Source organism: Heterodontus francisci, chromosome 29 (genome assembly GCF_036365525.1).
Source record: "Heterodontus francisci isolate sHetFra1 chromosome 29, sHetFra1.hap1, whole genome shotgun sequence".
NCBI classification, from domain to species: Eukaryota; Metazoa; Chordata; class Chondrichthyes; order Heterodontiformes; family Heterodontidae; genus Heterodontus; species Heterodontus francisci.
This window is the reverse complement of record NC_090399.1, coordinates 56600996-56612675: the sequence shown is the minus strand read 5'-3', so window position 1 is coordinate 56612675 and position 11680 is coordinate 56600996. Positions and strand designations below refer to the sequence as shown.

At 43.2% G+C, this 11680-nt stretch overlaps 1 protein-coding gene across 1 annotated transcript; it reads right to left on the bottom strand.

Moving 5' to 3' along the window:
• Window positions 1–1055: 1055 nt before the first annotated feature.
• Window positions 1056–11180, bottom strand: LOC137345860 (probable G-protein coupled receptor 139). Its single transcript, XM_068009108.1, has 2 exons — window positions 11114–11180; window positions 1056–1966 (listed from the first exon to the last, which is right to left on the bottom strand). Exons 1-2 carry the CDS (start codon window positions 11178–11180, stop codon window positions 1056–1058), a joined length of 978 nt encoding a protein of 325 aa, XP_067865209.1.
• Window positions 11181–11680: the final 500 nt, after the last annotated feature.

Sequence of the window (11680 nt, the reverse complement as noted above, 5' to 3'; positions counted from 1 at the left end):
GTGGGGTCCAAAGGAGTGCAGGACACGACGTTTGGCACCAGTATGGCTGCAGGAACTGCCGGAAACATGCCAAAGGTGACACATGACCGCCTACGGGGTTCCGCTCCGGATTTTCTGTTAGGGTTTACTCCCTTAGCCTTGGTCCCTCCCGAGACGCCCACAAGGCAGTGGGGTTGTTGGGGCCCCTACACAGGTGTAGGATGGTGCCGGTGGGAGGAGGGGATGCAAGGGGGAGGGGTAGAGGGAGGGGGTGGGGGGGTTGCAGGGGAAGGGGGTGCGGGGTGAAGATGGTGCGAGGGGGGGCGGGCTGGGACGGGGGTTGTGAGGGGGTGAGCTGAGAGGGTGGAGCAGGGAAGGGGACGGGGGTGGGGGGGTGGAAGGGGGGTAAAGGGGTGGGAGTGGGGGGGAAGCTGGTGCAGGTAATAAGCCATTTCCTCAGTGCCCACCATCGACGTCCGGAAAGCTCATCCACGTCCTTCGGGAGGTGAAGCAGACTTAGAGGCGATTACATTTGCTAAGGGTTTTTTTTTTGCAGTGGTTTAAATAAAGGCATGCAGCATTGCCGACAGTGCGCTGCAGATGCTCTCCGAGCCATCTCCCGCGGGCGCTTTGAAGTTGCGGCCGGGGGGTGGGGGGGGGGGGGGCGTTCGTGGATTTTTTGGGTGTTCGGGGCACCTTTTCTCAGGACTTCTCTCGGGTCCCGCAGCTCCTTCTTCACCTCAATGGACTTACCGCATGCCGTGGCTGCAGACACTCTGGACTGTGAAGACAGCAGGATCGGAGATTGAAGTATCGGCAGCTGTGCTCGTCAGTTTCATCCGGATCAATTTCATTGAGAAAACAAAGAGAAAACAAAAACCTCTATTATCATCTAGATAATGTCACCGTTTCTACCTCGGTCACAGACTCCTACATTGAAAAACACAGTCTTTGTCTGATATTGTCCAACATTACAACTGGAGCAGAGTGGGCCAGAGATGGAGTCAGCAGAAGACACAAAGAACACAGGATATGATATGAGATGTGATTCAGCTTCAATTCTGGGAATTCCTCTGTTATTTTCTTTGTTTCAATAATTTAAGTATTATCCTGAGTGGATATTTCATCCCATTCTTCAGCTCCTCTCTGAATTTAGTCTGGATCACTGCATAAATACACGTGTTTGTGCAGCAGCTCAAAAGCAGGAGCATGTAGCTGGTATAGTCTGCGATCATCATCGGGTCATTGAAACCTGTTGAATAATATTGGTTTGTAATTTGGATTAATAGGAAAACTATCACATACGTCATCCATAACAGTATGAAGTTTCCGGATATCGCGAACAGTAAAATGATAGATTTTCTTCTGCTCTCCATCTCCGGATCACTGTGATCCACGGCATTCCTGGTGCCCCTCAACCTCCTGCGGACTCTACTGGCCACTAAAATGTGTCCAATGGTCAGAGCATTGAGCAGTAATATCAGGAATGTTGGGAGCAGTGGGGTGAGACAGCGGTCAATCCAGCTAAATGCTACCCATGCAGTTAATGTGTAATACTGCAGCTTTTGATGGCAGCCCCAGGGTATGTTGTCGATTGTAATGTAGGGTTCAAATGTAAAGTACCAGGGAATGTTTTTCAAACAGAACAGCAGACACACAGTTCCTATAACTACAGCTGCCGTTTTCTCGGTGCAATATTTAGTCCTCAGCTTCTGGCAACAAATAGTAACAAAACGATCAAAAGTGAAAGCGACTGTTAACCAGACAGAAATATCAGTGGCTGCACGAACCAGGACGGTGTGGAAAGAGCACACAGGGGTGAGAAACAGGAAGGTAGTCGGGAAATAATAATCATTAATCCGATTTAACACCACGTCAGTGATAGTGACCAATAGATCCGCTGCTGCCATGGCGACCAGGTAGTGAGTGATACATCTGGAGAGACCGCACTTTCCCCGGGACAGGATCACAATCGTCATCACATTTACTGCAAAACACAAACGAACAGGAAAAAAAAGGATCATCCATCAGGATACAAGGAATGATTCAGGTCCACAGTGTTTAGTATGAAATGTCCTTTACTGCAGGATCATGGGATGGGAACTGGAGTTTACTGCTGCTGGAACTGTGTAATTGAAAAGATTTTGATATGAAATTGCAATGTAATGTATACAGTGTGGAGTAAATAAATTTAAAGAGATACCTTTAGCAAATAACATAGAACGAACCAAGTAGACTTTGTGTGGAATTTCCTCAGAGCTGCTCCCATTCCTCTGTAACATCATCGGACGTGCAGTGGAGAACGGAAGAGCTCGGGGTAAATTTCCAGCCATTGAACTGCTACAAGTAAGTTAACAGTGAGATAATAAACTATAAATAATTGCAAGAAGTAACAGTCCAGTGAAAGAACAAATGAACTAATCAAAAGAAAACATAAAAAAATTAATTGAAAATAAGTAATAAATGGTCAATAATAAATTGGAAGATAAATGATCTAGTAGGGAATCGTGAGAATGAAACCGGCCCAAAATATGGTAAATGCTAAACGAGGACTGCCAAGAAATTAGATTAAACGGCGGGGTTTGGATCCGTGAACAGCAGAGGAGAGTAGATACCTGGTGAGGGAAATGGCCTAGAGTTGCCAGGTTATATTTTCAGACTAGCGGTAATGAGTAAAGACCGGTGAAAAACAGCTGCCAAACAACATATTACATGGTGAATTGCTGTGGATCAACTCGACCAAATAACAGAAGTTTCTGTTTACAAACCACCGGATGAACATTTCAGATGTTCAGCCGATTTCCCCTCTCTGGAAATTCATCGGCGATTTAAACAACACAATCCCATCTGAATAAAATCCAACAATGGCCGCAAAGTGAAGTTGAGATGTGAGCAGCAACACAACAATATTTCATCCGTTGATCCTCGGAACAGAAGAACTTTCCAAAGTAGACGATAGAAGAAGGACGACAATCCAGACCAGGATGTTGTCACCTCTGATATTGCAGGAAACCTCAGAGGGAGATGGTGGTGGCGATACCAGGATGGCTGCAAAGATCAGTGCAAGTGAGACCAGAGGTTTCAGGTAAAACCAGATACCTACCGAGAGTCACCTTCAGAGATAATGAGTAAGAAGGTGTTCCCTCTGAATTGGCCGAATCGCTCTGTAATATTAAACCGGTACATCAGCAATATTGAGAATCCATCTCCCTGGTGTGAAAGACTGTCCTGAAGTCCATCCCAGAGGATCGGGGCAATATATAAACCTGAGCTCCAGAACAAACAATCAACAATATAAGAGATACTCCGAATAGTTTGACTGGGATCCTTGGGATCTGCAGGATATTGTGTCCTTCAACAGTTTAACAATTTGATATAGAAAGAGGGTAAGCCGGAAAGTGAGAGAGAGAGAGAATACAACATGTACCAGAGACATTTCTGCACTGAAGAGACATCCTGAGCAGCTGGTGTCGAAATAATTAACTGTATTCCTCTAGAACTGACTTTGATAATAAACTCTTCGGTGTAAATTCTATCACAGGCGTTTCAGAGTGTATAAGCTTAATTTAATTCAGTGTTTGTGTGTGTGTGGTTGGGTGAGGAGTGAGTGGGACGGGTACCTTTGACACAGAAATGTCGTGGGAAAGTTCTAAGAAAAATGACTGTAGTAATCCGGAATCAGAGATGGTGTGTTGCTTCCCAGTCACTGCGAGAGATGGAGGTGAGGCATTTTCTTGAACCGTTGCAGTCCGTGTGGTGAGACTGCTCCCAATACGTTTTAGTTTCGTTCGTAACTTATTTATCTAAAATATTCTGCCATAAACATTGATCAATCATGCCACCTGTTCGTTATTCAAATAGTCATTGATTTAACAATTGTACCAGTTATTCAATGATTTATTCATTATAGTCCCCGTCTTACTTAGAGTGACAGTTTAAGGAGTCGTGACTCTGAATTAACAATGAATCTAATTATAAAACGATTACAATCATTTATACTTGTTTCTGTTTGTAAATGTTATGCAATGACTGGAAACAAAGCAAACAATGTCCATCGCTCACAGAATCCAACCACCAATGTCGCCTGTTAAGTCTAAAAATGTCATTATAACTGTTCCTTAATGCTTATCGTTTCCCAACTCTCGATTCCTTCAGCCTCAGCGTTCATTGTTCGTGTCATATCCGAAATATAAACATTATAATGTATTTTTCAACTGACATACAAAATTATCATACAGTTTAGCGAGGATACATCTTAACTGAAGTTGGTGCACGATTGAAGCTTTGAATATGATGTTTGACCAGTGTGGTTTCAGGAAATAATTGGCAATACAACAATGTTACCAGCGACCTCAGCACAGAGTTCCTTGAACTTCGCAGTAATACCTAGCTCTGGTAAGTTTCACACACAGTGTCAATATGGGCCTTCACCTTCTGTCGGGAGGTGGTCACTTTGACTTCCGAGTGCACAATTAAATGTGAATTTGCACACAAAGCCCCACAAAATAATAATCTGTTTCGTGATATTCGTTTAGGAGTACTTTGTTCGAAAGAGTACGATAGGAAAGACATCACATCCGGTGGCGCAAATTGTGAGTCAAAAAATACTGATTTGGAAGCTACAGAGTTTGTGAATTTGAGGTTCATATAAAACAGCCTAGGAGTGTCTGTTATTCAACTGTGCAGCATGGCATTAGTACTTCTTGAACTATCAACCTGGACTTTCAAAAGGGTCTCGAAACCACATCCTCCTGACTCAGAGAGGAGAGGGGAACCACTGAACCACGGCTGGTGTAGTTAAGGACGATGGAGATAAAGTGACCAGAGAATGTCCACAGGAGAACATTCAGCAAAGGCCCGTGTCGCTGCTGCAGATTAACTGGAACTACTTCATAATCTCATCATATCCCATTCTGTGAATGCTGTTCACATTCTGAAATAAAACCGTAACAGCCCGAGACTATTAATGTAGAAAACCATTGGTGTGTTAGCTGGAGTTTGAAAGAACATTGTCCTATCAATAAATATATCCCAAATGGAAGATGGAGGAACGGCAGTGCATGATATTCTCGTAATTTCCGTAACAGACCTGAAATTAGCAAAATAATCACTTCAAAACGAACAGAGTAAATGAACAGAGAGAGCATTCATCGAGGGAGAGATGGATTTAGACCATCAGTAATACTTCAGAGAGACTTACTGGGAACTCGAAACTCAGTAAGAATAACATCAGAAACCATTTGTCCCGATAGAGGTTTCAGTTACACTGATTCCAGTCTTGCGATTAATGTTTTACTCATTTCAGAAGTTCTGATGATCTGGTGATTAACGCAGAGGAATATAAAAACACAAGAGGAGGTTATTCAGCCCCACAAGCCTTTCCCAACACTCCATTAGACCCTGGATAATCTGTGCCTTAACTCCATTCATGTCTTGTTTCCATCGTCCTTTATATTCTTACCTTAAAAATCTATCAATCTCAGTCTTTAAAATGTAATTGAGCAAGCAGTAACAGGCTTTAAAGAGAACGAACTCCAGATTTCCGCTATTCCTTCCGTGAAAAATTCTGCTTTCATTCTTAAATGGCATAATTCTAATTTTAAGATTATTTTCCCTTGTTTTCGATTACACGGCGCCAGGAAACAGTTTACTTCCATCTACCCTTCAAATCATATTATCAATTTAAATACTTGGACTGTGTCACCCATCAAAATTCCGAACACAAGGGAACACGGGCTAAGTTTATGGATCCTGTCCTCTGAATTTGATCCTTTCAGCCCTGGTATCAGTCTGTTGAATCTGGGCTGAAACCCCCAGGCCACCCCCGCCCCAAAACCAATACATCTTCCCAGTGGGGCGCTGCCCCACTGAATGCAGTACTCCAGCGGGGGTCTGACCAAGAGCTGTACAACTGCATCTCATGCACAGTTTATCATTCATTCATCCGAAAGATAAAGGAAAGTAACATTACATTAACATGCATCACCGATCTCTGTCTCCCAGCTCGCAACCGGTTCCGAAGAAGGGTCACTGACCCAAAACGTTAACTCTGCTTCTCTTTGCACAGATGCTGCCAGACCTGCTGAATGGTTCCAGCATTTCTTGTTTTTATCCCAGATAATCTTTCACCCCTTGCTTATCAGCTTAAGAATCTATCTACCTCTGCCTTAAAAATATTCAAAGATTCTGCTTCCACCATATTTGGAGGAAGAGATTTCCAAAGACTCACTACCCTGTGATGGAAAAATAAAATCCTCATCTTTGTCTTAAATGGATGACCACTTATTTTTAAACAGTGATCCCAAGTTCTAGATTCTCCCACAAGAGGAAACATTCTTTCCACATTCACCCTGTCAAGACCCCTCAGGGTTTATGTTTCAATCAAGCTGCCTGTTACTCTTCTAAACTCCAGCAGATACAAGCCTAAACTGTCCAAGCTTTCCTCAGAAGACGACCTGCCCACTCCATTAGTCTAGGAAACCGGCTCCGAACTGCTTCCAACGCACTTACATCCTTCCTCAAATAAGGAGACAAATAATGTACACAGTATTCCAGATGTGGTCTCACCAATGACATGTATAACTGAATCATTACCTCCTTATCTTTGTATTCAATTTCCCTCGCAATAAACGGTAACATTCCATTTGCTTTCCTAATGATTTGCTGTACATGCATACTAACCTTTTGTGATTCATGCATTAGGACACCCAGATCCCTCTACATCTTACAGCTTTGCAACCTTTCACCATTTAGATAATAGTTAATACACGTGCACAAGATGACATTGCATGAAGATAACAATTTGGGGTTTTCTACAACAAAACTTCTGTTCATAGCGCGCGTTTATGGTAACTAAATGTGCCAAAGTGCTTCACAGGAGCATTATGAAGCAGACTGTGACACAGAACCACATAAAGAGATATGAGGTCAGATGGGGAGACAGTGGTACAGTAGTCATGTCACTGAACTAGTAATGTAGATACCCAGGCTGATGCCCGAGATGCGGGTTCAAATCCTATCACAACAGCTGGTAGAACACAAATTCTATTAATTAACAAATCTTGAATTGAAAGTTAGTCTAAGTAATGGTGCTATGAAACTATCATTGATTGTTGTCAAACCCATGTGGTTCACTCATGTCCTACAGGGAAGAAAATCTGCTTTCCTGATGTGATCTGGCCTACATGTGACTTCAGACCCACAGCAATGTGGTTGACTCTTAACTGCCCTCTGAAGTGACCTAGGAAGCCATTCAGTTGTCAAGGGCAATGAGGGATGGGTAATGATGCCAGCGATGTCCATATCCATGAAAGAAGTAAAAAAAATACCAAAAACTTGGTCAAAGTAGTAGTTTTTAAGGAGTTTCTTAAAATACAGCGAGGTAGCGAGGCTGACAGTGTAGAGAGGAGATTTTGCGGGATATTATAAGCATATTATGATCCCAGTAAGCAGATTATATGCAGAAAGTGGCGGAATGGGAGGAACATAGAACATAGAACATAAAACATTACAGCGCAGTACAGGCCCTTCGGCCCTCGATGTTGCGCCGACCTGTGAAACCATCTGACCTACACTATTCCATTTTCATCCATATGTCTATCCAATGATCACTTAAATGCCCTTAAAGTTGGCGAGTCTACTACTGTTGCAGGCAGGGCGTTCCACGCCCCTACTACTCTCTGAGTAAAGAAACTACCTCTGACATCTGTCCTATATCTATCACCCCTCAACTTAAAGCTATGTCCCCTCGTGTTTACCATCACCATCCGAGGAAAAAGACTGTCACTATCCACCCTATCTAACCCTCTGATTATCTTATATGTCTCTATTAAGTCACCTCTCCTCCTCCTTCTCTCCAACGAAAACAACCTCAAGTCCCTCAGCCTTTCCTCGTAGGACCTTCCCTCCATACCAGGCAACATCCCAGTAAATCTCCTCTGCACCCTTTCCAAAGCTTCCACATCCTTCCTATAATGCGGTGACCAGAACTGCACGCAACACTCCAGGTGCGGCCGCACCAGAGTTCTGTACAGCTGCAGCATGACCTTGTGGCTCCGAAACTCGATCCCCCTACTAATAAAAGCTAACACACCATATGCCTTCTTAACAGCCCTATTAACCTGGGGGGCAACTTTCAGGGATTTATGTACCTGGACACCAAGATCTCTCTGCTCATCTACACTACCAAGAATCTTCCCATTAGCCCAGTATTCTGCATTCCTGTTACTCCTTCCAAAGTGAATCACCTCGCACTTTTCCGCATTAAACTCCATTTGCCATCTCTCAGCCCAGCTCTGCAGCCTATCTATGTCCCTCTGTAACCTATAACATCCTTCGGCCCTATCCACAACTCCACCGACCTTCGTGTCATCCGCAAATTTACTAACCCACCCTTCTACACCCTCTTCCAGGTCATTTATAAAAATGACAAACAGCAGTGGCCCCAAAACAGATCCTTGCGGTACACCACTAGTAACTAAACTCCAGGATGAACATTTGCCATCAACCACCACCCTCTGTCTTCTTTCAGCTAGCCAATTTCTGAACCAAAGCACTAAATCACCTTCAATCCCATACTTCCGTATTTTCTGCAATAGCCTACCGTGGGGAACCTTATCAAACGCCTTACTGAAATCCATATACACCACATCCACGGCTTTACCCTCATCCACCTGTTTGGTCACCTTCTCGAAAAACTCAATAAGGTTTGTGAGGCACGACCTACCCTTCACAAAACCGTGCTGACTATCGCTAATGAACTTATTCTTTTCAAGATGATTATAAATCCTATCTCTTATAACCTTTTCCAACATTTTACCCACAACCAAAGTAAGGCTCACAGGTCTATAATCACCAGGGCTGTCTCTACTCCCCTTCTTGAACAAGGGGACAACATTTGCTATCCTCCAGTCTTCCAGCACTATTCCTGTCGACAATGACGACATAAAGATCAAGGACAAAGGCTCTGCAATCTCCTCCCTGGCTTCCCAGAGAATCCTAGGATAAATCCCATCTGGCCCAGGGGACTTATCTATTTTCACACTTTCCAAAATTGCTAACACCTCCTCCTTGTGAACCTCAATCCCATCTAGCCGAGTAGTCTGTATCTCAGTATTCTCCTCGACAACATTTTCTTTCTCTACTGTAATAGACGTGATATCTACTGACGTGATATATAGTTAAACTCTGATCTTGAATTAGAAACAGCAAAACAAATACTTCAGAAGAAACACAGCAATTTGAAGAATACGCAAAACGAGCGGTGATACAGTTAAACCCTGCATAAAATAAATAAGTTTAGAATCCGTAACCAGGAACACAAAGAATCGCTTGGTCAAATGGATGCACAATAAATTAAACTTCATTTATCTATGAGAAATAATTATGAATATTGCTGCGGGACACCGAGATCTAACTGACCCCGTGAGCGGATACATTCAGAGAAACCCTTCGAAATACAGGAGTGAATCTTCCAATGGGAGCATTGGGCTGCATTGGCCCTGAGGTTAGTGAGAGTCAGTGAGACAGTGAGACAACTCACTTCACTCTTCTCTTCCTGTGTAACATCTTTAAATAGGCTCAGCAGAATTTCAAAAAACAACAGCCGGAGCATTGGAGTTTAATGTCGGTCACATTTCTTCAAAAATAAATCTGTAAAGGTTCAGTGTCCTCTGGAGATGGGGACTCGTTCCACTGATTGTGAGATTTTACTTTCACACCTCAAGTGGGGAATTTGAGTCCGTGGTACAGTAAGGGTTAAACTGCACCATTTTCACACACTGGGCTCTGTCACATTAAACTGTAAATGTGAGGGAGAAGAAAGTAACAGCGACATAGATTACAGGGCGATATAATGGAAGTGTTTAAAGTTATGGAAGAGTGGGAGAAGGTGGATGGAAGAACATGGTTTCGAAAAAATGAGACGGTGAAGAAGGAGGCAGCAGAGCTGAAAGATTAAATGGAAGATATTTGGAACAGAAAACAGGAGAAATGTCTTCACAAAGAGAGTTGGGAAACGGTGCAGTTCAGTTCCAGGATTAGGGGTTGAGGCAGAAACTATATCCAGATACAGAGTAGATTGAACAGGTGGATGGAGGAAGAGGTGGTGAAGGTTTAGGGGGACAGGGTGTGGAAATATGATTAGGATATCTTCTATGTACAAGAATCTGGAGTTAAATTACATGATATTTGAGAGGACCAGTGATTTGACTGGGTGGACGGACATGCTCAGAGTGCAGCGTTTTTGTATCAAACTGCGAGCGTGAGATTGGTCAAATCCGGATGGTGAAAGCTGAAACGAGTTTCTCAACTGGGGCAACGCAGGACCGTTTCACAGAGTCCCGCTGCAGTGTTTAAATCACTCTTTCACTGTGTTGAATTCCCTGCCCCACCTGCAGGAAGGTCTGGGACAGAAACCAGCTGCCTCCCACCGGCTGAAAGGAACAGAATACCCGCTCGGTGGGAGAAGAGGTAACTGAGAACAGGCTGGTAACCGGCCAGGAGAGAAGATTAGAGGGAGAGTCTGTGTTCCTTCACGGAGAACAAATCCACACTCGGAGTGGATTGTGATCATCAGGAATAAGATCCAACACATTATAGAAACAGACTGAGAACAGTGAGAATATCTGAATAATGGGACTGAACAAATCCCGGTGCTGACTGTCCGTACTCACAAGTATATATCTGTCAGCAGATCTGTCCCCAGCAGAAATCAGAGGGGGAGAAACTGGGGCATTTTATAAAACAGTGAAGGAAGAGTAAAAGTTATTGCTTGTCAGATATTACTGACTGTTCCTGGAATGGAGAGGAGAGTGAGTCTGTTGGGCAACGGAAAAATTAAACTGAAATAATCCGTTTTATCACACTGCACTGATTCTCAGTTCAGACGGAACCAGTTTGAAGATGTTAAATGAAGAAAATAAGCTGCAGGCTTTGATGGAGATTTAAAAGAACATTTTAACGTCAACAAATAATCTGTAATGAGTAGAGGAGAGTGGAAAATACAAGGAATGAGGTTCTGCTTTTGGATTGGCGTGAGAATAAAAAACAGTGAAAAGGAACAGTTACCGAGATAAGAGCAGGAATACAGTTAACCTCTACTTTGTACATTTAGTGACTGAATATAATCACTTACCTGGGATTCCAATTGCTGCTATAATCGGATAGTAAATCATTCCTGTCTGGACAAGCGGTGGTAACATTTTAAATGGATAAAAGCTCAATGGAACTCTCATTCTGTCTGAGAAGTGATGGTGACTCTTGCCGCTGGACACGGAACTCCAACTAACTGTGGGATGAGAGATTGAGAGAAATCCCATATTTATAATTGAGAGACACCTCCCGTGAGATCCTGAAGCAGAGGAGCATTGACATTATTTCCAGTCATTTGAACAAGCAGCCAACTCCCTTCAATGTAATAAAAGCAAAATACTGCAGATTTGGGCTGCTCTCGTTTTACGCAAACAGACATTGTAATTGTTTGTTTTTAAAGAAACAGCCCAAAATCGGAATTACATTTTGTCCGCATTTCTATCTAGCAACACACTGAATGCCTGGCCCTGACTGCATCACTTCTGTGCGTTAAACAAAAGCAGCTTTGGTTTCTGTTGTTATGTGAATCGGTTCATCTTTGTCGATGCACCCACCATGTGAATTCACAAACTGATTTTAAGGTTTTGCACCAGCTCGGCGATGGAAACTT

Excerpts from the sequence above, each read along its gene's own strand:
- LOC137345860 (XM_068009108.1), bottom strand. The coding sequence starts at position 11,180 with ATGTTACCACCGCTTGTCCAGACAGGAATGATTTACTATCCGATTATA. Across the intron at positions 1,967-11,113 it reads AGCAGCAATTGGAATCCCAG|TAAATGTGATGACGATTGTG; the intron begins GTAAGTGATTAT and ends TGTGTTTTGCAG.